This window comes from Mandrillus leucophaeus, unplaced genomic scaffold (genome assembly GCF_000951045.1).
Source record: "Mandrillus leucophaeus isolate KB7577 unplaced genomic scaffold, Mleu.le_1.0 Scaffold204, whole genome shotgun sequence".
Taxonomy (NCBI): Eukaryota; Metazoa; Chordata; class Mammalia; order Primates; family Cercopithecidae; genus Mandrillus; species Mandrillus leucophaeus.
The window spans coordinates 3,569,570-3,593,606 of NW_012102077.1; the positions used below are offsets into that span (position 1 = coordinate 3,569,570).

Sequence of the window (24,037 nt, forward strand, 5' to 3'; positions counted from 1 at the left end):
AAAAAAAAAAAAAAAGTTTCGAATTGTATCCATTAGCTTCCCTTTATCCACATCTTTGCATATTGTTCAAACAATGTTAGCTGGCAAGCCAGGAATCAGTTTCTCTGAAAAAAAATTGTTCCCATTGTTTAAATGCGTTCATTTCTGTAACAAGCCCAGTCTTTGTTATAAACCCTGCCCCAGGTGAATGTCAGAGTCAGCAGACTGTCATTGCCAGAGCTCCGCATCCCGCCCCACCCCACTCCCACCTGTGTAAGGCATCCCAGTGGTCCTTCACTCACTCTGCATGTGTACTTACAGTTTATATATTTCGACAAACAATTTTCTAATTTCACCTTTGGGCTCCTTCAAAATCTGAGAAAGATGTCATCCTGACCAAAGATGAATATAATGCATCTGGTTTTGGAAATCAGGTGAGTCTAGTTAATGCCAGCCCCCTAAAAACATGTCTGTAAGTCAGGTATCTACCGTGTGCATGATAAAGATTCATTGAAAGGTTCAGCTTGAATGTGCTCTGGTGATTCAGGGTTTGTGTTGGAGCCAGCAGACTCCTACAGAGCAGTGCAAAAATCAGAGCCAGGTGTCATTCCAGATAAAGTCTGAAAACCCCAATCTGATATCCAGGCATCCCAAAGCCTGTCTCTGTGGGTCTCTCCATCCTGCTTCTACCTCTATCTCTGCCATGATTTCCCACCCAGCCTGTGAACATCCCACCTCGTTGTACTTGAACACAGAATGTATACTAACTTGCAGCATTAATCATTTTTTATACTTTCATACCCTGTTTGTCCAAATAGTTGGGGAGCTGCTTAGGTGGGTGCCATGTCTCCCACCTCTTTGAAATCCCATCACCCAATCAGTGTTTCAAAAAGGTAGCAAAGTATGATAATATTTATAGTATTTGCTCTATTTGCCCAATACTCTCCTGCTATAAAACGACATCTAGTTTATCAGGTCTGAATTAGGCAATAATGTATTTATTAGCAAGTATGAACAATGTCTCATTACACTCCTCCTATTAGGAAATCTACAACTGGGAGGGATTTCAAGGCAGTTTCTTTTCACTTCTTCCCATGAAATCATGGGTCTAATCAATTATTTTTTCTGTCTGTCTTCTGCTTTTGTTTCTAAGAGTCTAAGAAGTTCAGAAAACGTAGAAACACACAAGGAGGTCAGGAGAATGTCAATAACTCCAACAGAAGAGAAATGGACTCCTCCTCTTTCCCAATGATAATGAAAATAGAAGATGCTTTTCACTGAGGGTAAAGCCCTTTTAGCAGCTGTAGATTTAGCCACAGAAAAATCGCTCACTTTATTAAAGAAAAATGCAAAAAAAAAAAACCTCTTCAAGCTGGCACTTGGCAGCAGGACAATGCTGAGAACATTTTCTCAACTCAGCTGGGATACCCCAGGAAGGAACATGTTGAGGAACAGAGGGTAACACTCTTCCAATCTGTTGGGACTACGCCAGAGAAAATCAGGCAACAGATAAACGAGGCTTGTCAGTCGCTCCACTGGTTTCAGGGGCACATTGCTCACTACCACCTCCACACAATGAGTCACCCCTTGCAGAACCCGTTGCAGCTCAAGTTTAATCAACCTCACAGCAGGGGGAAGGTGCATCACTCTGTCTTGCCATAAAAGTTGGGCCACTGCAGCACCAAGGCGTAGAGGGAGAGCTACGGGTTACACAGGTGAGAAGAGTATCAGGGACAGTGTCCATGGGAGGGGAGGAAAGAAGATTCCCAGGAAGAGGTATGTGAAGCCCACTGAGCCGTGCGCTCAGCCATGGTGATCTGGTCCCAGGGAAAGAGGTGGTCACTGAGGCGTCATGAATTCAGGGAGCACTTTCTGCAGCTACTCCTCATGGTCAGGCTCGTCATCACTGTCCTCCCCCAGGGGAAATTCCTTCGTGGGCTTCTGGGTTGCGTACATTCGGGTCTCCATGGGGCAGTCCTGACTCAGAATAGCCTGCAGAGAGAGGCAAGAAGAGAAGCCACTGCACATGGTGTTTTTTTTTTTTTCCCCACCAGTCTCCTCATTCTGTTCTCCCACTAGTTCATCCAAGTCTGGCATTGCTAAGTACTCAAGAAACATGCACAGGACCCCCTGCCTGTGCATGCACCAGCCTCCCAAGGTACCCAATATATCAACCCTTGTCAGGACAAATATCTCATACGCTTTTAACTGAATCTAACGGTGGTAGTGGAAGTTACAGCAGGAAGACAAATGGAATCAACATCATTCCCTATCACACCTTCCTGTCTTCTTTTGTTCCCTCGAGCAGCCTCTGTCGCCATCCCAAACCCATCAGGCCCTCAGGATGTCTGTGCTGCAGTAAGAGGGAAGTGCTTTTAAAGAAAATCCTATGGTATGGATCTCTTCCCTGGGATTTTTGTACTTTTAAAAAGGTGACCTGCTGACCAACATGGAGAAACTCCATCTCTACTAAACATACAAAAAATTAGCCAGACGTGGTGGTGCATGCCTGTAATCCCAGCTACTTGGGAGGCCGAGGCAGGAGAATTGCTTGAACCTGGGAGGTGGCGCTTATGATGAACCGAGATCACGCCATTACACTCTAGCCTGGGCAACAAGAGTGAAACTCCATCTCAAAAAAAAAAAAAAAAAAAAAAGACCTGATAAGGATAGAGTGAGTGAGAGGATGAATGGATGTGCCAATGGAATTCTGCCCACTTATGAGGGAGATAACTTGGTAATTCACATCTTGCTAGTAACTAGCAAGTTTGGAACAGTAACTACAGGATGTCTTTGATGGTCTTCTGCCCCCATTTCCCTTCTCTACTGCAGACCCTTCCTGATAGCCCCAGAAAGAGAGGAAGTGGTGACTTAGAGAAGGGAAATTAAGGAAGTGCACAAAAGAAATATGAAGATGAAAGGAGATTGGGCAACATGGCAAAGCAGAGAGAATATTAATAGAGCAACAGCGGGAGGAAATAACAGCCCAGGATGAAAGGGAATGAGAGAGATGATGGAAAGAAACAGAAGTGAATTTTTTTTTTTAAGCAGTCGGCGGTCCTTACAAGCTTCTCCTCCTTGGCTGGGGGACTCCGCAGGTAGTAGCAGAGTGGAGCATAGACGATGTTGACGACCCCAATGATGACCATGAGCCAGGGGAAACCGATGGCCTGTACAATGGCACCCCCGGTGGATGGACCTGGGAGGGATATATGAAAGTCACAACTGTCTATGGAGCCTCCATATGGAGCGTCCTCCATGTAAGACGCTATGCTAGGGGCAGTGGGTGACCCAGAGGATGTCTCAGGATCACAGATCTCCAGAACCCTAGGAGGATAGCTTCCTGGCTGCACTTCCAGCTGGAAAACAGTAGATAGGGGAAAGTGAGACACCAGGTCCTGCCAACATACCTATAGCAAAGCCCATGCAAAAAGCCACATCGGCGATGGCATAGACACTCCCATACACCGAGGTGTGACGTAGATCCACCAGGTGCCCCATGATGGGCATCATAGAGGAATCCACCATGCCTGTGGCCAGAGCAAACAGGACACAGTCAGCACCACCCATAGTCAGTACCATCCCTCCTCTGCTCCTCCATTTAATCCACTCGCTTTGCTTGTTGTCTTCTCCTTCGGACCCACACCTGTTCCAGGTGGGAATTACGAGCTCATCTCTCCACACCCCTGCCAGCTGCCCTCCTCCTCCTTCTGCCTCTCCACCTACCTCCTCTGATGAGAAAAGGGGGAGGAAAGGCAACAGACCCAAAGCCAACATTCAGGGGCTTCTCGTTTTCTTCGAGGGTACTTCTTACCTATGGCAAGGCCAAGCCCTGCATTGGGGCCAATGAGACCAAAAATATTGTGAGCCAGAGGAACCTGCAAGAGGAAGGAGGAAGAGTCATCAGGACTCCAGAGGGGTCAGGTGGGAGCAAGGTTCAAAGAGTTTTCACATGAAATGCATTTATTCAGAGTGCACTATTGGTCACATACATCATCCTCCTGCACTCTCATACTTCCTCACTGAAAAGAATCCATACCTCCATTTTAAGGATGTGAAAACTTGACCAGCGCCATTGTGTTTATTGCTCTATCCAAAGTTACAGATCTAATGAATGGCAAGATCAAGTTTGGACCTCAGACTTGACTCCATTATGCTCTAATGAGGGTCTTCCTCTGTTGCATGGATACCTTCTCCCCTTCCTCTAACCCCATCCTCTACCCCCTCCACCTAAACATACACTCCTGGCCTCATTCTTCATGAAATAAAGTTGCCTCTGTTTTCCATTATGGACATCACCGAAATGTTTTATTTAGACTTCTAACTTGGTAACTGTTGGAGAAAGAAGACGGAGAAGAGACCCCAAAAGCCAGTTAGCTGTAAGCTAGAGAGGGCAGGTGGTGTGGCTTGAGTGCCGTGTCAGAGAGCTTGTGAGACTCATTCCTGTTGCCCTCCCAATCCCCCAACAAAAACCCTCTCTTCCCTCTTTTGCAGGTTCCTCCCCTCCCTTTCTGGGCACCTGTCATTCAAACCTGCTACCCCAGGACACTCGCCCCTCAAGGGTTTAGCATACTATTTAGATGTTACTGGCTGATAACAATTTTTCAGGTTCATGCCTCAAGAAATGTTTATAATTTATCAATAGTATTGGCTGAGATTCACTATGGACTCACCACATGCCCGACACTGTGGTTTATGTGGATTACCTCGACAACCCTGTGGACACTATCAGAACCCTCTCTGCACAGATGAGGATGCTGAGCACACAGAGATGAGGCAACCTGCTCAAAGTCACATGCATAGAAAGTGGCAAACCTGCCATGGAACCCGGATCCCATGCTCCTGCTCAGGACCTCCAGCTGGTCTTGAGCACAGTGTACAGTGCCTTGTAGCCCTGTTCTTCTCTCCCTCAAGCCTAGGATATTTGTGTGTTTCTCATCTTCACTGTGGAGAGGAGGAAATGAAGGCTTTGAGAGCTTGAGGGGCACTCTTGGAAATGGAAAAGTTCTTTCTTTCTTCTTCTATCAAGCCTCTGGCGCCAGAGACTGGAGCATAGGTGATGGTTCCCTGGGGACTTATGAGGATCTCTCAGGGTGGGATGAGTAAATGAAGTCACAAAATGCACCATTTTTCCATTCCCAGAAATGGACACCAACATGTATCACTTCATGTGCCCACACATACAGCCTCAGACCTCTGGCTCCAGCTGCCCTACAGCCCTCTCCCTCTCCTTTCCCACTTCCTCTCAATGGAAAGCCACTGCAGCTGGTGGCATCTCCCCAGTGCTAAATTCCTGCCTACTCAGAAACACTCTTTCTGACAGTCCTTGCCAAGCCAACTCTGCTCATTTTAAAGGAAAGTCGTCTTTAAATGTCTGGGTCGGTCTCTCTCTCTCTCTCTCTCTCTCTCCTTCCCCTCTCCCAGGTCTTCTTATACTTACACAGAGCAAGCTGGTACCTACTGCCAGCATCCCGATTAGGGAACACAGCCACCTGGAAGAAAAGGGCCATCATCAAACACCGATAAGGGAGAGCTCCCTCCACCTGTACCCCATCACCCCCATGCTGACCTGTTCCACCAGCCCTAATCCCAGCAACCCCTTAGGACCTGAGGACGGCACCCCATATGACCAGTTTGTACCCAAGTGAGCTCTCTCCCTGCCCTTTCCTTGTGCCCCCCTGGCTCCACATTTTTTTCTATAGGCAGAGGAGGTGCCATGGGACACAGTCTTCCTTCCCTTACAGGAGGAATCAGCTGACTCAGAAGGCACTTACTCCTTAGAAAGAGCCCTCAAACTTAACTCTTGCTGTTGCCCAGCTCAGACTGCCTCCTACCTGTCCATATTTTATTTGGTGCTTGAGATCCGTCTCAAAAACCACAGAAAGTACCAAACTTCTTTCCTTCTCTGATGTCCTATGGCAGTGCTTCTAAAATCTTGGTGCTGAACTCCAAAGATAAAATTAAAGCTGTCCTTATTGTGGTGGAGGGACAGAATCTAGAGTTACACCTCTTGGCCCCCAACCCTTCCTCCTCAGTGGCCTCTGGGGTGCCTCTGTAGAACTCCATAGGGTTCCATGGAACATAATTTGAAAACCACTTTCCCAAAGTACTGCATTTTTCATAGCTGTTCTCTGATGTGGTTATTTTATCTCTTCAACTGAACAGCAAATGGATGGAAAGTAAGGGGTGCCCCTCATGTATCCACTGCCTCTTCCATACCAATCAGCTTAGAGCTCAGGACTATCCATTCTCCATACCACCCTCACCACCTACCACCCACCCATCCTGCCGGTAGGAAGTTTTTATCAGTGTGTACTTGTCCTAAACTTTCAACCATGGGGAAGCTGTTCATCATTCCAAGATCAGGGACAGGCGCTCTCCCATCTTACATTTCTATTGTTCTTCCCAGATCCCCAGGCTACATACCGACCCATCTTGTTGGCCAACACACCAAAGAGGTTGGTGCCAATGAGGTAGGACACGCTGGCAGGCAAGAAAGCTAGACCTGTGGAAGGACACAGATCCTTACCTTAGGACATGCCCAGTTTATTCTAAAACGCCTTGTCTCCTATGAGACAGTGAAATCCAACCCTGTAACTTCCAAGATCCCCAAACCACTTTGTTTTATGATTTGGGAATCTTTGTGCAAACCCACAGTAGTTGCCATAGGACCCCCACACCTCTCCTTTCTTCAGGAGCAGGGTTTTGTTTAGCCTCAATCCTTTTTTTTTTTTTTTGAGACAGGGTCTCACTCTGTCACCCAGGCTGGAGTGCAGTGGTATAATCTCAGCCCACTGTAGCCTCAACCTCCTGGGCTCAAGTGATCCTCCCAGCTCAGCCTCCCAAGTGGCTGGGACTACAGGTGAACACCAGCACACTTTTTTTTTTGTACAGATGGAGTCTCATCATGTTTCCCAGGCTGGTCGTGAACTCCTGCCTGCCTCGGCCTCCCAAAGTGCTGGGATTAGAGATGTGAGCCACCGCACCTGGCCTAGCCTCAGTACCCTTAATGTGCTTCCAGCTGCCCTCTTAGATTCCTCATGAATGGCCCTGATGAGCCATTCTCAGGTATAAAATACCCTTGATTATCAGCATGAGAGTGTGAGCTTCAGAGGTGGCATGTTTGGGTGCCACATACCCATACATAATTCCTGGGAAGTTAATTTCTGCTTTGCTATTCACCTGCCCTTCTATTGCTCTGAGAGGGATCTTGGATTAATTACTAAAGCTTTCTGAGCCTTAGTTTCCACATCTGGAAAAAGCAAAGCTACGATTATATCATACCAGGTTACAGTGTGGAGCAAATTAGGTAATGCATGTAAAAATGTTTTATAAATTGAAGTCCTGACCACACGGCTTTTTGTGACAGTAGAGGCAAGTGTTCTGGAAACGTGGGCTTTGGAGACACACAAAGCTCCAAATTTTGCATTCAGATCATGGCTTGACGACTTGTTAGCTCTGTGACCTTGGACAATTTACTCACCCTCTCTGAGTCTCATCCATCCATCCATTCATTCATTTTAACAAACTTTTACCATGTATCAGGTACTCTGGGGTCTGAGAATACAGCGGTGAATAAGACAAACAAAATTCTAACTCTCAGCTAGCTTATACTCCAGGGCAGGGAGACATACAATAAACAAGTAAACAAATATACATGAAAGAGAATTTTGAAAAATGTTATGTGCAGGAAATTGAATGTGGTGATATGGCAGAGCGACTCAGAAGGGCTACCTGGGTTTTCAGGGTTGGGGAAGGCTTCTCCGGGGAAGTGACATTCAAGCTGAGACCTTAATAACCAAAAGAGAGCATGTCAAGCAGAAGATAAAAAGCACCTAATGCAAACTGAAAGGTCTTAAAGAAATCATTTAGTTTGCTCTATAAGTAGAAAGGATATCCCTGTGGCTGAAACATAAGAGGAAAGTGGAGGGTGACAAAATGAAGGTCCTAGAAATGAATCTGGAATTTATTCCAAGAGCAATGGAAGCTTTGGAAGGAAATGACACAATTGGATTTATATTTTCTAAAGTCCCTTAGAAGAATAGGTTCATGGGACAAGAGTGGAAGGCAGACTATTTGCTGAATCTAAGAGAAAAGTGATCGTGCCTCAGATTAGAAGTCATGGAGGAGAGAAGTGAATAAAATGGGAGGTTTTGGAGGTAGAGTTGGTGACATTTTCTGTTGGATTGGGTACAGATGTAGCAGGAGTGATGAGGCGAAGTGAGAAATCAGGGATAACCTAGGTTTTTATGTTAATCAATTGGGTAGCTGGAGATAGGGAAGACTGGTGGAAAAGCAAGAGCATGGGGGGAACACGAGAGGTTTGAAGTGACTGTTAGATATCCAAGCAGAGCTGTAGGCAGTAAGACATACAAATCTAGAGCTCCAAGGAGAGAGAAATTTGAGACATTGGTTTACACATGGTTCTTAAAGTCAAGCGAATGGATGGGATTGCCAATGAAAGAATAAATAAAGAATAGAGATCCAAGGACTGAGCCTTGGGGGACTCCTATCTTTAAACGTTAGCACAGAAGGCAGAGATAGCACAGGTGATGAGGAGTAGCCAATGAAGTAGGTGAGGGGAGATGGAATGGATAAGAGGAGTCTGGCCTTTGATCAGGGCTGGGATGCTCCAACCATAATTAGAGAGAAGGCTGTGAAGGCGTGAAGTACCTCCTAGATACTAATGCTGCACACTTTCACTTCCTCTCCCAAGTATTAGAGCAAGTTGTATCTCCAAAGGGGATCTAAGGAAGCTCTACACTGCATCCTTAGGCACCAAGGCTATGAACCCAGGGAGTCTTGCCCCTGGTTTCCCTCCCAATTTAGGTATACAGCTCTCAACATGGGCAGTTACGTGGGACCCGTTCCCCACCACCCTTGCCAGGGCCTCAAGTCTGTAAATGGCTAGGAGGATTGCTCTGCCATTGTGTAAGATGCTCTCCTCCCCCAATTTCTACCCAGCTTACCCGCCCTGTGCAATACAATCTCCAAGCCTTGGCTCCTTGACCAGGGCCTCAGAACTGATGACCCAGTACTTTAACAATTGGAACTGCAACAACATGAAAGCGAATTGAGTAAAAATAAAGGGATGGCCCAAATGCATTCAATCTGTAGCGTCAACTGCTTTGCTAACGGAAGAAAGTAGAAAAATAACTTTCGGAGGAAACCTCATTGTGAGCATACCTCACCAGTTCATAACTATCCTAAGTCCAAAAAAAAAAAAAAAAGGTAGCTTACTAACTAAAAAATCTTAAAGTATGGGGCTATTCTGTTTTAAAAAAGATGATTTAACATTCACCACTGAAAATTTCCTTAACCCAGCAGATTTCCTAACAGGGGATTTAAATCTTAATTACCACACAAAGGTCCGACCAGACCTAGGAGGAACTCCCTTCAGGATAGGAGGATAGATGGTTCCTCCCGGGCGATTGAGGGAAAAAACCATAACAGGTATTCAGTAATTGATAAGGAAACTCTTGGGTGATTGAGAGAAAAAAATCATAATGGGTATTCAGTAATTGATAAGGAAACTCCTGTAGAAGTAGCTACGAAAATTGCCTAATAATTGGTCTGCTCAAAGGTTCTAGCTGTTTGCACTCAGCCATGCCTTAAAGTACTTAAAAAACCAGCAAGCCTATCTTTTTCTCCTCGCTCTCCTTCTTGTAGGAAAAAGGCACATAGGATAAACAGGATCCATCTCTCATATTTCATACCCAAAAGGACTTAATCCAGGGCAACCAAAAGTTTAAGATCGATAATTAGGGCATATTCCTACAAAGGAAAAGAAGGACAAAGGCCCTAGTGGGCAAAAACTATCTCAATCCTGACTCAAAAGGTTACCTACACCCTCTCTGAAATGAATTTGCATAAGACCTGTTGTTTATGGGTATGCATTTTGATGGGGAACTGGGTTGCCCAGCCCAGCGCTAGAACTCATCCCTGAGCGCAAAGCCAGCGTTGGGCACGCTGGTAAAGGACCACTAGAATCCGGCAACCTGGACCCCTTTCTTTGTGTTCAAGAAAGGTTTGAAAACAGGTGCAGGACTGCTACATGGGTGAGAGTAACTAATCCGATAAGCAGAGGTCCACGGGGGGTTCCGCATCCTGGGAAGGAATAAGCATTAGGACCATAGAGGATGCTCCAGGACTAATGCTCACTGGAAAATGACTACGGGTGCTGGCATCCCTGTGTTCTTTTCTCAGATGGGAAACGTTTCTCCCCAAGGCAAAAACGCCCCTAAGATGTATTCTGGAGAGGTATAATGTTACTGCTGGATCAGACACTAACCCCAAATGAGAGAAGTGCCACCATAACTGCAGCCTGAGAGTTTGGCGATCTCTGGTATCTCAGTCAGGTCAACGATAGGATGACAACAGAGGAATGAGAACCATTCCCCACAGGCCAGCAGGCAGTTCCCAGTGTAGACCCTCACTGGGATGCAGAATCAGAACATGAAGATTGGTGCCGCAGACATTTACTAACTTGCGTGCTAGAAGGACTAAGGAAAACTAGGAAGAAGTCTATAAATTATTCAATGATGTCCACTATAACACAGGGAAAGGAAGAAAATCCTACTGCCTTTCTGGAGAGACTAAGGGAGGCATTGAGGAAGCACACCTCTCTGTCACCTGACTCTGTTGAAGGCCAACAAATCTTAAAGAATGAGTTTATCACTCAGTCAGCTGCAGACATTAGAAACAAACTTCAAAAGTCCACCTTAGGCCCAGAGCAAAACTTAGAAACCCTACTGTACTTGGCAACCTCGGTTTTTCATAAGAGAGATCAGGAGGAGCAGGCAGAACGGGACAAACGGGATAAAAAGAAGGCCACCGCTTCAGTCATGGCCCTCAGGCAAGCAGACTTTGGAGGTTCTGGAAAAGGGAAAAGCTGGGCAAATCGAATGCCTAATAGGGCTTGCTTCCAGTGCCGTCTACAAGGACACTTTAAAAAAGGTTGTCCGAATAGAAATAAGCCACACCCTCGTCCATGCCCCTTATGTCAAGGTAGTCACTGGGAACGCCCACTGCCCCAGGGGACAAAGGTCCTCTGAGTCAGAAGCCACTAACCAGGTGATCCAGCAGCAGGACTGAGGGTGCCCGGGGCAAGCGCCAGCCCATGCCATCTCCCTCACAGAGCCCCGGGTATGCTTGACCATTGAGGGCCAGGAGGTTAACTGTCTGCTGGACACTGGTGAAGCCTTCTTAGTCTTACTTTCCTGTCCCGGACAACTGTCCTTCAGATCTGTCAGTATCCAAGAGGTCCTAGGACAGGCAGTCACTAGCTACTTGTCTCAGCCACTGAGTTGTCACTGGGGAACTTTACTCTTTTCACATGCCTTTCTAATTATGCCTGAAAGCCCCACTCCTTTGTTAGGGAGAGACATTCTAGCAAAAGCAGGGGCCATTATACACCTGAACATAGGAAAGGGAACACCCGTTTGTTGTCCCCTACTTGAGGAAGGAATTAATCCTGAAGTCTGGGCAACAGGACAATATGGACGAGTGAAGAATGCTAAAGTTAAACTAAAGGATTCTGCCTCCTTTCCCTACCAAAGGCAGTACCCCCTTGGACCCGAGGCCCAACAAGGACTCCAAAAGATTGTTAAGGGCCTAAAAGCCCAAGGCCTAGTAAAACCATGCAATAGCCCCTGCAATACTCCAATTTTAGGAGTACAGAAACCCAACGGACAGTGGAGGTTAGTGCAAGATCTCAGGATTATCAGTGAGGCTGTTGTCCCTCTATACCCAGCTGTGCCTAACCCTTATACTCTGCTTTCCCAAATACCAGAGGAAGCAGAGTGGTTAACAGTCCTGGACCTTAAGGAAGTCTTTTTCTACATCCCTGTACATCCTGACTCTCAATTCTTGTTTGCCTTTGAAGACCCTCCGTACCCATACTTGCCTGGTAAGCCGATTTAATACCACCCTCATAGAGCTCGATGAAATCTTGGTCAAAATCCTACTAACTGTTGGATATGCCTCCCCCTGCACTTTAGGCCATACATTTCAATTCCTGTATCTTTAACCTCCTTGTTAAGTTTGTCTCTTCCAGAATCGAAGCTGTAAAACTACAAATGGTTCTTCAAATGGAGCCCCAGATGCAGTCCATGACTAAGATCTACCGCGGACCCCTGGACCGGCCTGCTAGCCCATGCTCCCATGTTGATGACGTCAAAAGCATCCCTCCTGAGGAAATCTCAACTGCATGACCCCAGTACGCCCCAATTCAGCAGGAAGCAGTTAGAGTGGTCGTTGGTCAACCTCCCCAACAGCACCTGGGTTTTTCCGTTCAGAGGGGGAACTGAGAGACAGGACTTGCTAGATTTCCTAGGCTGGCTAAGAATTTCTAAGCCTAGCTGGAAGGTGGGGAAGAATTTCTAAGCCTAGCTGGGGAAGGTGACTGCATCCACCTTTAAACACGGGGCTTGTAACTCAGCTCACACCTGACCAATCAGATAGTAAAGAGAGCTCACTAAAATACCGGTTAGGCTAAAAGCAGGAGATAAAGAAATAATCAAATCATCTATCACCTGAGAGTACAGGGGGAGGGACAATGATCGGGATATAAACCCAGGCATTCCAGCTATCAGTGGCAACCGCCTTTGGGTCCCCTCCCATTATACGGGAGCTCTGTTTTCACTCTGAAATCTTACAACTGCAAAAAAAAAAAAAGAAAGAAAGAAAAAAAAAGAAAAGAAAAAGAAAAAAAGAAAGAAAGAAAAGAAAAAAAAAGAAATCTCTGAAATACGGGGATAATCATAATTTCTACTGGCCATAACAGACAGGCCAGTTGTGAGGTTTAAATGAAATAGTGCATATCAAGCATTTTGCATAGTGCCTGTCGCAGAGTAAGGGCCCTACAAGCGCTGGTCTTGATTATTATCATCATAACTGGTGAGTGACAGTGTCAGGACTGGAGTCCAGGCCTTCGCACTCTAACTCCAGGTGTTTCCACTACACCACATCCCCAGTGTGGTAGCACAGATGGCTCCGGTATAAGGGACTGCTTGAGATCAGCAGAGTGAGTTTCTCTGGATCTCTCCAGCCCTTTTAATCCCTCTCTGCACCTAGAGAAAACAATGCAGCCTAACAAAAAATACCATGGCAATTACAATTAAATTAAAAGTCAACAATCGACCAGTTATTGGCTGAGAACTTGTTTGCTTTTAATATTCTCTTCTATGGAGTAGAAGTAAACACACCTTAGTGTATTTGTGTAGGCTATCTGGACAGGTGGCAATCGGTTGCAAACTGTACCCATTCGTTTATATTTAATTGCTTAAAAAAATTAAAACGACTCAATTGTTTATCTAGTATGTGGAAGTAAGCACCTCTAGGAAGCCTACAGCCTCCTGGATACAGCTTCTTGACATCATTTTAAATGGTGTGAAATTTCCTGAATCAGATTTTTCTCAATCCATGTTGCTTGTTCTTTAGGATCTGATTATAGCTTACATTTTAGCAGTACTTTGTGCAAAATAGATGCTCCAGAATATGTATCTATGGATCCACATCTGTTTTTAACAGTGAATCTTTAAGGGATGAGGGATTACACATTTTGTGACTACCAAAATGGTTTAAACTAAAATAATTATTAAAATTGTACAAAGAATTTTTTATTTACTGACAGTATCCTGTATTCCACACACTGGGCTAATCCATGTAGGATCCCAGATCAAAATGACCCTAAAAAAATCTACATTTTTATAAATTAAAAAACTGGAGTTTATCTTAGTCTGCTTTATTTTTGCTGCTGTAACATATTACCACAGATTGGGTAATTCGTAAAGAAAAAAGATGTATTTGGATCACAGTGCTGGAAGCTGGGAAGTGCCAGGGCATGGCACCAGCATCTGCTTGGCCATCTGGTGAGGGACCTCTTGTTGGGTCATCATACGGCCAAAGGGTATCACATGGAGAAAGGGCATTTGAGACAGAAAGGAAAAAGGGGCCAAACTCTCCCCTTTTGTAACTAACCCATTCCTGTGATAATTGTTTTTATCTACTCATAAAGATGGTGCCCCTAGGGCTTCATCGCCTACTAAAGGTTCCACCTCTCAACACTGTTGCACTGGGGATTAAGTTTCCAACACACAAATTTTGGAAGACATAGCATTCTACCCCTGACCCCCAAAATTCGTGTCCTTCTCACAATGCAAAATGCATTCATTCCATCCCAATAGTTTAAGAAGTCTTAAGTGGTTCCAGTATAAACTCAAAAGTCCAAAATCCAGAGTCTTGTCTAAATTAGATATGGGTGAGATTCAAGGTATGATTAATCCTGAGGCAAATGCCCTCCAGCTGTGAGTCTGTGAAATCAAAACAAATTATACTTGGCCCTTTGTATTTGCAGGTTTCACATCCTTGGATTCAACCAACCTCAGATCAAAAATGTTGAGAAAAAAAATAAAAATAACAATACAACGATAAGAATAAAACAAACAAGAAAAAATACAGTATACCAACTATTTACATGGCATGATAGAGATGATTATAGTACATGGAAGGATGTGTGTAGATTAAATGCAAATACGATGCCATTTTATGTAAGGGACTTGAACATTCTTGGAGTTTGGTAGCCATTAGGAGTCCTGGAACCAATCTCTTATGGATACCAAGGGATAATTTATCTACTTTCAAAAACAGTGGTGGGACAAGGATAGAACAGACATTCCCATTTCAAAAGCAAGTAACAGGGAAGAAGAAAGGGGTAACAGGTCCCATGAAAGTCCAAAACCCAAAATGGAAAACAATATTAAGTCTTAAAGCTGGAGAATAATCACCTTTGACTCCATGTCCAAAATCCTGGGCACACTGCAGTGGAGATTGGACCCCCAAGGCATCAGGCAGCCCCACCCCTATGGTCTTTTTGGACTCAGTCCACCCAGCAGCCATCATGGGTTGGAGTCTTATGCTTGCAGGCCACCATGCTGGTGCCCCTACAGTTCTGTGATCTTGGAAGTGGCTGTCCATGACATCTTTTGAAATTTAGGTGGAAGAAGTCATGCACCCATAGCTCTTGCATTCTGTACAAGTGCAAAATTTGCACCACATAGACACCACCAAGGCTTACCACTTCCACCCTCCAGAGTGGGAGGCCAGGCCACTTCTGGGCCCACTTGAGCCATGGCTGGCACAGTTGAGGGGCACTGCACTGAAACGCAGAGAGCAGAGTCCCAAGGTGGTCCTGGGCCGTGAGCCCATGGAGGATGCCCCAGGCTTATTCCCAAACCATTCTGCCCTCCTAGATCTCTGGGCCAGTAATGGGAGGCACAGTTCCAAAGATCTCTAAAATGCCTTTGGGGTCTTTCTCCCACAATGTTAATAAACGGTACCTGGCTCCCTTTTATCCATACTAATTGCTTTAGGTTGCTTGGCCACACTCTTGGTGTGCTCTCCTAAACATGCCTTTTCCTTCTTTCCAAGGCCAGGCAGCAAATTTTTCAAGTCTTCCTGTTTTGCTTCTCTTTTAATCATAAATTTCACCTTTAAATCATTTATTTGCTCTCACATGTCACTATATATGCAGTTAAAACAGCCACATGCAGCCTGAAGCTTTGCTGCTTAGATATTTCTTCTGCCAGTTATCCTAGTTTATTGCCTCTAAGTTCTTCATTCCATAAAGTCCTAAGCTATGGATACAAGTCCCCCAAGTTTTTTGTAACTGTTTAACTGTATAACAAGGATGGCCTTTACGCTAGTGTCCAATACCTTGTTCCTCATTTCTATCTGAGACCTTGTCAGAATGACGTTTACTGTCCATATTTCTATCAACGTTCTGGTCACAACCTCTTAACCAATGTCTAAAAAGATTCAGTCTTTCTCTATAGCTCTCCTCTTCTTCTGAGCCCTCACCAGAATCACCCTTAATGCCTTAATCACAGCAATACAGGCTCTTTCTAGCCTGCTCCTCCACATTATTCCAGCCTCTACCAATTTCCCAGTTCCAAAGCTGCTTCTAAATTTTCCAGCATTTGTTATAGCAGCAGCCCTGTTTCTCAGTACCCATTTTCTGTCTTAGTCCATTTTCTTCCTCTATAATATAACAGAATACCGGAGTGTGTGATTTATAAAGAAAAGAGATTTATTTGGCTCAGGGTTCTGGAGGCTGAGACATTCAAGGGCAAGCCTCCAGCATCTGTTTGGCCATCTGGGGAGTGCCTGGTTGCTGGATCACAACATGGCCAAAGGGGATCACATGTAGAGACAGCACCCACAAGAGAGAGGCAAAGGGTACTGAACTTCCCTTTTATTATAACAAATGCAATCCCATGATAATGGTCTTCACCCATTCATGAGGGTGCTCCCATGACCTCATCATCTCTCAAAGGTCCCACCTCTCAAGACTGTTGCATCGGGGATTCAGTTTCCAACATAGAAATTTTGGGGGACACACTCAGACCACATCAGAGGTCAAAGAGGTTAAATAACTTTTCCAAGGTCACAGTCAGGAAGTGGCGTGGTCAGGATTCAAACCTGGGTGGATCTGAGCTATTTCCTCCCCTTGGTGAAGCTACCTAGCATACGGTGGGCCACACAGCAAGCACTCAGAGGCAGACTACACATTACTTTCAAAAGCGTGGACTCTTTTGTTCCTCCCAACACCCTCGAGGGGTACTCTTCATGTACAGCAGCAATTTTCTAGGTGTGATCACTGACCAGCTACATCAGCATCACCTGGAAACTTACTAGGGATGAAAACTTGTTTTGACTGAATTGCTCACTGTCTTTTGACTGAATTGCTCACTGTCTCCCAGCAATCAGAGTTTTAACAAGCTCTCTAGGTGATTCTGATGTAGTTGTTGGATAATCTTTGATGTCAGACTTTACAGACCACGTAGCATTGAGGAAGCTATAAAAGATGGTGGTAACTGAGTGACTGGTAAATGAGTAATTGGTAAGTGGCAACTGAGGCTGGTGCCTAGGCTGCTGGGGAGGAGCTACTCTGTGTTGCAGCTGCTCACCAGTATGGAGAGCCTGAGAGGCCAGAGCCTTAGGGCAGGGGATGCATTATCTGCACTGAACACCGACTAACTCAATTAATCGTCATGGTCAAAAGCACTTGCAACCCATAAAAATTCAATTTGGCACTAGGAGTGCAGCTGGGAGTCTTGCTTAGAATTGTCCCCCCCCAAAATTAGATTTAGTGCTTTTTATTGCATGCTGAACTATATCAGGTTCTTATCAGCTTCCCTTCTGGCCCCGTAAGCCTCTCCTCCTGGCAGTGATGGAGCAATTTGCACGTAGCCTTCCCCATCCTCTTTCCTCAGGGTTTCTGGGAAGGGCTAGAGCCTCATCCCTAAGCTCCTCTCTAAGTCTCTGCATGAACGAAGGAAGCTGGAACCCTTTCTCCTAGGCCCATAGCTTTTCCTAAGTGAGTGCTACATAAGCACCTTTATAGAGGTAAAAAAATAATAATAATAACCAAATGATAGTCTTGAGGATGAGGAGCTGAAGGGAGAAAAATGTGGATGGTAACGGTGCACATGAATATTGTACATGGAACAAAGCATTTTCACCTCGTATGTCATTTATTCATCCTATTTCCCTTGAACTAGATAGTATTTTGATGCTCATTTTAGCAATGAGAAAAGTGATGCTCAGAGAGTTTAAAGTATTTGCACAAGTTTTCATAGAAAATCAAAGAAGCTGAAACCAAAACCTGAATCTTTGGACTGGAAATCATTAATCATTCTACTACACAGCTAGGTATGTGACCTCTCCATAGCCCCTTTCATCCTCTCCCACCCTCCCCTTTCTCAGACTGCTTCTTTGAGGGACGGCACACCCGCTTGGGCTTGATTCATGGGTGTGGACATGGGAGGTCATTCTACAAAGGAAGCACATTGTCCCCATGTAACACTGAGCAAAAGGACTCGTGGCACCCACCTCCTCCTACCAGGCCCTGAGCGGGGCTGAGGGCACTTACCCAGCTGCCACTTGGGGGAGCACATGGTCTGCATCATCCAGATGGGCAGTGTGGGCTCCAGGATGGCCACTCCCATGTTGGCAAAGCAGATGGACCCTGGGGAGACCATTCTGTGAGCAGCCGTGGCTGCCTGAAGCCCAGACACTCCCCGCCCAATGGGAGGTCATCGCCAGCTTACCTGCAGCCACCAGGATGTAAGGGTCTTTGAGAAGCATAAAGAGTGAAGTCCCCTTGGCACTCTGAGAACATGGATGACAAAAAATGTCCATTTGTACAGTGCATACATCTCTCCTATTTTCACAGAATCTGAGAAGATGCAATTAGGGGTTTAGAGACCATCTATAGCAGCTCCTTTACTGCAAAGACCAGGAATCCCAGCGCAGGGAGAGAAAGTGACTTGTCTGATGCCACAGAGGAGCTGGAGGCAGGGCCCCTCCTGTGCGCAAGGTAGGCACTGTAGTAGTCACAGATTGAGAAGCAATATATTCCAGCTGTGATTCCTGCCTTCACATGACCATCAACAAGGTCAGAGTGAACTGGTAGCAAGATTAGGGTTGGACATAGGTGTCTGGACTCATGGTTTCCACTAGATCTCCCTGGTACTAATGCTTGTCCTGGGAGAACCACAGGCAGAGCACCGAATCCCAAAAGCAAGCACAGAAGCCCATAACTCAGAAAGCCTCTCAAGATTTCTGAATTAATTCTGATAATTTTGAGCCACACTGGACTAAGATAGAAGAAGCAGAGTTAAAATGCAGCCTAAACATGCAGTACCCACTCTCATCAAGACACACTCTCATCTAAACTTGGTCACCCCACCCTCCTTCCATGCATCCCAGCAGTCCCTCAGCCATCGTTATTACCTTTGCCTGAACTACACATCCTTTGCTTCTCCATAGTTCCAAGGTCTACCCACTCTTTAAAGTCAAGCTTAAATGGCTCCTTCTTTTCCAGAGTGCTCCCTAACTCAGTAGCTGGGGCTTCTCTCTCTTTCAAACATCCTGAACACTATGTCCTAATTCTTCACGGTGTTTACTACATTCTGTCTTGTAATAGATTTGATCATTTTGGTATGATAACCCTCTCTGCACACACACAATAGTGGATTGAGAAATTTAGAGATTCTAAAACTAAAAAGATCATTCTCTCACCCCATTATTATTCAAACTAAAGAAACTGATGTAAATCATTAAAATATACATTTAAAAGTCCAATAAACCCTTTGACCCAACATTCCCACTTCTAGGAATTGACTCTAAAGATGAATGCTGACATTATAAAAATGCACACATGTAAATTACAGCACTATTTGTAACTACAAAATACTGAAAACTACCTAAACACAGGAGATGGAATAAAATATGGTGCACACACAATTGTGTACCATTGTGTACACATACACAATTGTGTGTGTGTGTGTGTGTGTGTATCACACAGGTGTAAAATAATGAGGAAAGATTCTATTAATTAGTAGAGTAATTTTCAGGACATATTATTGAGAAAAAAAGGAGGATGCAAAAAAGAATACACAGTGTACTGCCTTTCATGTAAGAGAAAAGGGAAAAATAAGAAAACACATAAGCTATTTATTTTGAGGCAAAAACACAAAGACATAGGAAAGACAAACTGGAGGGCATTAAGATTGGTTACCTACGCGTGGTAGGGGTGGGGAAGGGGAAGGGTTAGAAAGACTGGAAGGATTGATGCTTTCTGAGTATACCTTTTTGAATAATTTTGACTTTTAGGTGGTAATGTTTTATATATTCAAAAAATAAAACTATTTTAGTGTTTTGGGATGAATTGAGCCCCACCTTGGTCAAATTAGTATGTTGAAGTCCTAACCCCTAATATGATTGTGTTTGGAGACAGCATCTTTAGGGAGGTAATTAAGGTTAAATGAAGTCATGAGAGTGGGGGCTCTAATCTGCAAAACTGTTGTCCTTATTAAAAGAGAAAGGGGCATCAGGGCTCTCTTTCTCTGTGCACACACACTGAGTAAAGGTCATGTGAAGACACCTGAGAAGGTGGCTGTCTGCAAGCCAGGAAGAGAGGCCTCACCAGAAACCAATCCTCAATAGTACTTTGACTGCGGACATTCAGCCTCCAGAGTCATGAGAAAATAAATATGTGTTGTTTAAGTTACCCAATCTGTAGTATTTTGTTCTGACAGCTTGAACAGATTAATATAATTAGCCAGAATGGAGGAAAAAAACTAAAACTAAATGCCAAAAAAGAAAAAAAAACCCACAAATGGATGCAAACGAATTTCAAATGCGTTATGCATTATATAATCACACTAAAGGTGGAAAAAAGAACCAATGCAAGTACGGTAATTTCTAGATGTAGTATTTGGCTATATTCACTAAGTTTAAGGGAGAAAGAACTGAAAAAATCTTGAATATTTCTTGGTAGGTTTGTTTTTTGTTTTTTGTAATAGCATGGGTAAGTATACAAGTATACAAATAGATAAATGTTTTTGTCTATTTGTATAATAGGTATTTACCTATTTGTATAATAGGGGGAGACAAATTTCTTACCTTGAAAGAAGAATACTTGTACGGAATGGGGCAAGCAGGGAAAAATCCCGCGAAGTTGGGCTGGAAGTGGAGGTCTCAGTACGAACTCATGTGTGTGTATTAGCTCCGTCATTAAGACGGCAGGGAAACAAAGTGACCCCAATGGCAAAGAGCACATCGAGTGCCCATAGTTTGGTTTCTTCTTTTTTTTTTTTGAGACGGAGTCTTGCTCTGACACCTAGGCTGGAGTGCAGTGGCGTGATCTTGGCTCACTGCAAGCTCCTTCTCCCAGGTTCTCACCATTCTCCTGCCTCAGCCTCCCGAGTAGCAGGGACTACAGGCACCCACCACCACGCCTGGCTCATTTTAAAAATATTTTTAGTAGAGATGGTGTTTCACTGTGTTAGCCAGGATGGTCTCGATCTCCCGACCTCATGATCTGCCTGCCTCGGCCTCCCAAAGTGCTGGGATTACAGGAGTGAGCCACTGTGCCTGGCCTCATAGTTTGGTTTCTAAACACCATTCATACTAATAAGAACCTGGGCTCCTTGGCAAAATGATTTCAGGGCTGAGGCAGGGAAAGTACAAGATGAACGTAGGACATATTTTTGTATCAAAAAGTAAAACATTACTCAAAAAACAATGAAGGTATGTTAAAATGACACAGCAACCAGTTAAGGGGCTTTGACTTGTCAAATCTAAGACAATTTGAGCATCAAAACAATTAAGGACTGGAGGCCAGGAGTTCAAGGCGAGTCTGGGCAACACAGGGAGACTCCATCTCTATAAAAAGTTAAAAATAAGCTGGGTGTGGTAGCATGCCTATGTAGTCTCAGCTACTCAAGACACTGAGGCAAGAGGGTCACTTGAACCCAAGAGTTGGAGGCTATAGTGAGCCATGATCACACCTCTACACTCCAGCCTCAGTCACAGAAAGAGGCCCTGTCTCCAAAAAAAAAATTAAATAAGTAAATAAATAAGGAGAGTGATGAGCTACAAAAATAGGACTCCATGATTCTACACTGATAATAATCAGATAAATTTTTTTTAAGTTTTTTCTGAACATAATCACATGTACATAAAATTATCATATACCTATTTAGGTATTAATATTTATAAATATATATGCATAAAGGCAATAAGAAAAGAATGTCTATTCTTTTTTTGTTTTTTAGGGGTTTTTTTGAGACAGAGTCTTACTTTGTCACCCAGGCTGGAGTGCAGTGGCTTACTGCAACCTCCGCCTCCCAGGTTCAAGGGATTCTCCTGCCTTAGCCTCCTGAGTAGCTGGGATTACAGGTGCGCACCACCATGCCCAGCTAATTTTTTTTTTTTTTTTGTACTTTTAGTAGAGACAGAGTTTTGCCATGTCGGCCAGGCTGGTGTCAAACTCCTGGTCTCAAGTGATCCGCCTGCCTTGGAGGAATGGCTATTCCTTACAGCAAAGTGCCAACTGATGATTTGGACGAATTGGTAACCTAGAAAAACCAGTATTTTGTAAACATTATAGTAAAGGCTAGGTCAGTCAAGAATCATCAATGGATAACAAATATAGGCAGAAAGGAAATTTAAGGAGGAATAGGAGATTTATATGACTTTACAATGTCTCCCACAAGTTATTTATTAGTTACAAGGTGAAGAAGTAATAACTACACAAGACACCCAGACGACACCTTGACCCAGTGATCAAAATGGACATCACCACTGAGAGGTGATGGGCATTAAATACCTCCAGACATGACCCTCAGAAGGCCACGGTATCATGAAGAAACATCAGACAAACCAAATTTAGGAATGCCCTATAGATAATTGTAGTCTTCACAAATGTCAGTGTCATGAAAGATAAAGGCTGAGAACTTTTCCAGATTAAAAGAGGCTAGAGAGGTGTGATGCACAAATGTCTTATGCAGTCCTGGACTGGACCGTGAACTAGAGAAAAAAAAACTTCCATGGAAGACATTATCGGGATAATTGACACAATCAGAGTAGGCATTGCAAATCAGACTAAAGTATTATATCAATGTTAAATTTCCTGAATTTGATAGCTCTATTGTCATTACATAAGGAAATAATCCTGTTCTTAGGGAAAATGCTCTAAAGTATCCGGGGTAAGGGAATGATACAATCAATCTACTGTCAACTGGCTCAAAAAATTAGTAATAATAATAATGTATATTTGTTAGAAAGAGAGAGAATGGGCCAGGTGCAGTGGTTCATGCCTATAATCTCAGCCCTTTGGGAGACCGAGGGGGGTGGATTACTTGAGGTCAGGAATTCAAGACCAGCCTAGTCAACATGGTGAAGTCCCGTCTCTACTAAAAATACCAAAATTAGCTGGGTGTGGTGGCGCATGCTTGTAATCCCAGCTACCTGGGAGGCTGAGGCAGGAGAATCACTTGAACCCAGGAGGCGAAGGTTGCAGTGAGCCCAGATTGTGCCACTGTACTACAGCCTGGGTGACACAGCAAGACTCTGTCTCAGAAAAGTAGATATTTGTGGGTGCCTCACTTTCCTGGAATCTCAAGCTGGATTTACTTGCTGAATAATTCACCATGGCTGCACAGCTAATAATAAACAATGGCTGAATCACCTGGATGAGTGTCCCTATGCCTTGGCCAGGGCTGGAGGGGTGCCGGGCCCAAGCATATTCCAGGCCTGGGAGCCTGTGCAGAGGGTGTTTGATGCTCCTTGCCCTGAGGAGTCCTGGATGGGTGGTGGTTATGACCTCCCTCCCATGGACCCAGACATCCTACTCCTAAAGCCAGTTTGTAAAGAGCAGCAGCATCTCAACAGACTGCGGGAGGCTCCTAGTCGCTCTGGGGGGAATTGGCACTCTAAAAGTATTGATTATGTCATAGTTTCTAATTCTTTCAGATGTTTCTCTGTTTACCCTCGATTTCATTATCTGTAGAGTGAGGCTAAAAATTGTACTTATTTCATGGAATGTATAAGATGCAGCATAGATGGCGCACTAAGCAGAGCTGCTGGTGCATGAAACGCCCTGAAGAATGATGAGGTGCCTCGCGACTTCTGGAATACCTTGACGAATTGCGGAATGCAAAGTCAAGGCCTTTAGATCAAACTTTTTTACACTTGATGCACTTTCTTACTTTTTTTCCTTCGTGGTGGGATATGGATGTTCCAGAGCCATTTCTGGCTTAGAGTCAAACAAGTACCAACTCTGATACTTATTAACTGTGACAGAATGACAGTTAGGGATGTTCACAGAGGATATCTTTTATTGGAGAAGAGGCTGTCTAGGTGGCCCCCACAGCCTTCATCTCTGAGATGATGTTACAGCTCCAGATACTCAGTCCCCAATGTCATTATCTCCTAGCTATAATTTTATATGTGTGTGTGTGTGTGTGTATATATATGGAAATCTCCAGATATACATGAATATATATGTATACATACTCCATATATGTGTGGAGTATATATACACTCCATATATATGTGGAGTGTGTATACATATAAATATACTCCATATCTATATTCATATATATCTGAAGATCTCCATATATATCTCCATATATAATATATATAACATATATAATATACACATATATTATATATTATATGTATATGTTATAAAAGCCTTGTGAAGAAT

General features: G+C 44.2%; 1 protein-coding gene across 4 annotated transcripts in view; it reads right to left on the reverse strand.

Annotated features, from left to right (window-relative positions):
* Positions 1 to 957: 957 nt before the first annotated feature.
* The window catches only part of SLC18A1 (solute carrier family 18 (vesicular monoamine transporter), member 1), a 35,358-nt gene continuing 12,278 nt past the window's right edge, over positions 958 to 24,037 (reverse strand). For 2 of the 4 annotated variants that reach the window (XM_011979624.1, XM_011979625.1), the window contains 8 exons: positions 18,090 to 18,150; positions 17,912 to 18,007; positions 6,406 to 6,484; positions 5,420 to 5,471; positions 3,794 to 3,857; positions 3,390 to 3,509; positions 3,045 to 3,178; positions 958 to 1,971 (listed from right to left, as the gene is read on the reverse strand). In XM_011979624.1, the coding sequence (XP_011835014.1) occupies positions 1,858 to 1,971; positions 3,045 to 3,178; positions 3,390 to 3,509; positions 3,794 to 3,857; positions 5,420 to 5,471; positions 6,406 to 6,484; positions 17,912 to 18,007; positions 18,090 to 18,150 (720 nt within the window). In that variant the 3' untranslated portion in view covers positions 958 to 1,857. The remainder of the gene's footprint in view (positions 1,972 to 3,044; positions 3,179 to 3,389; positions 3,510 to 3,793; positions 3,858 to 5,419; positions 5,472 to 6,405; positions 6,485 to 17,911; positions 18,008 to 18,089; positions 18,151 to 24,037) is intronic. The other 2 variants (XM_011979626.1, XM_011979627.1) reach the window with 2 other exon arrangements.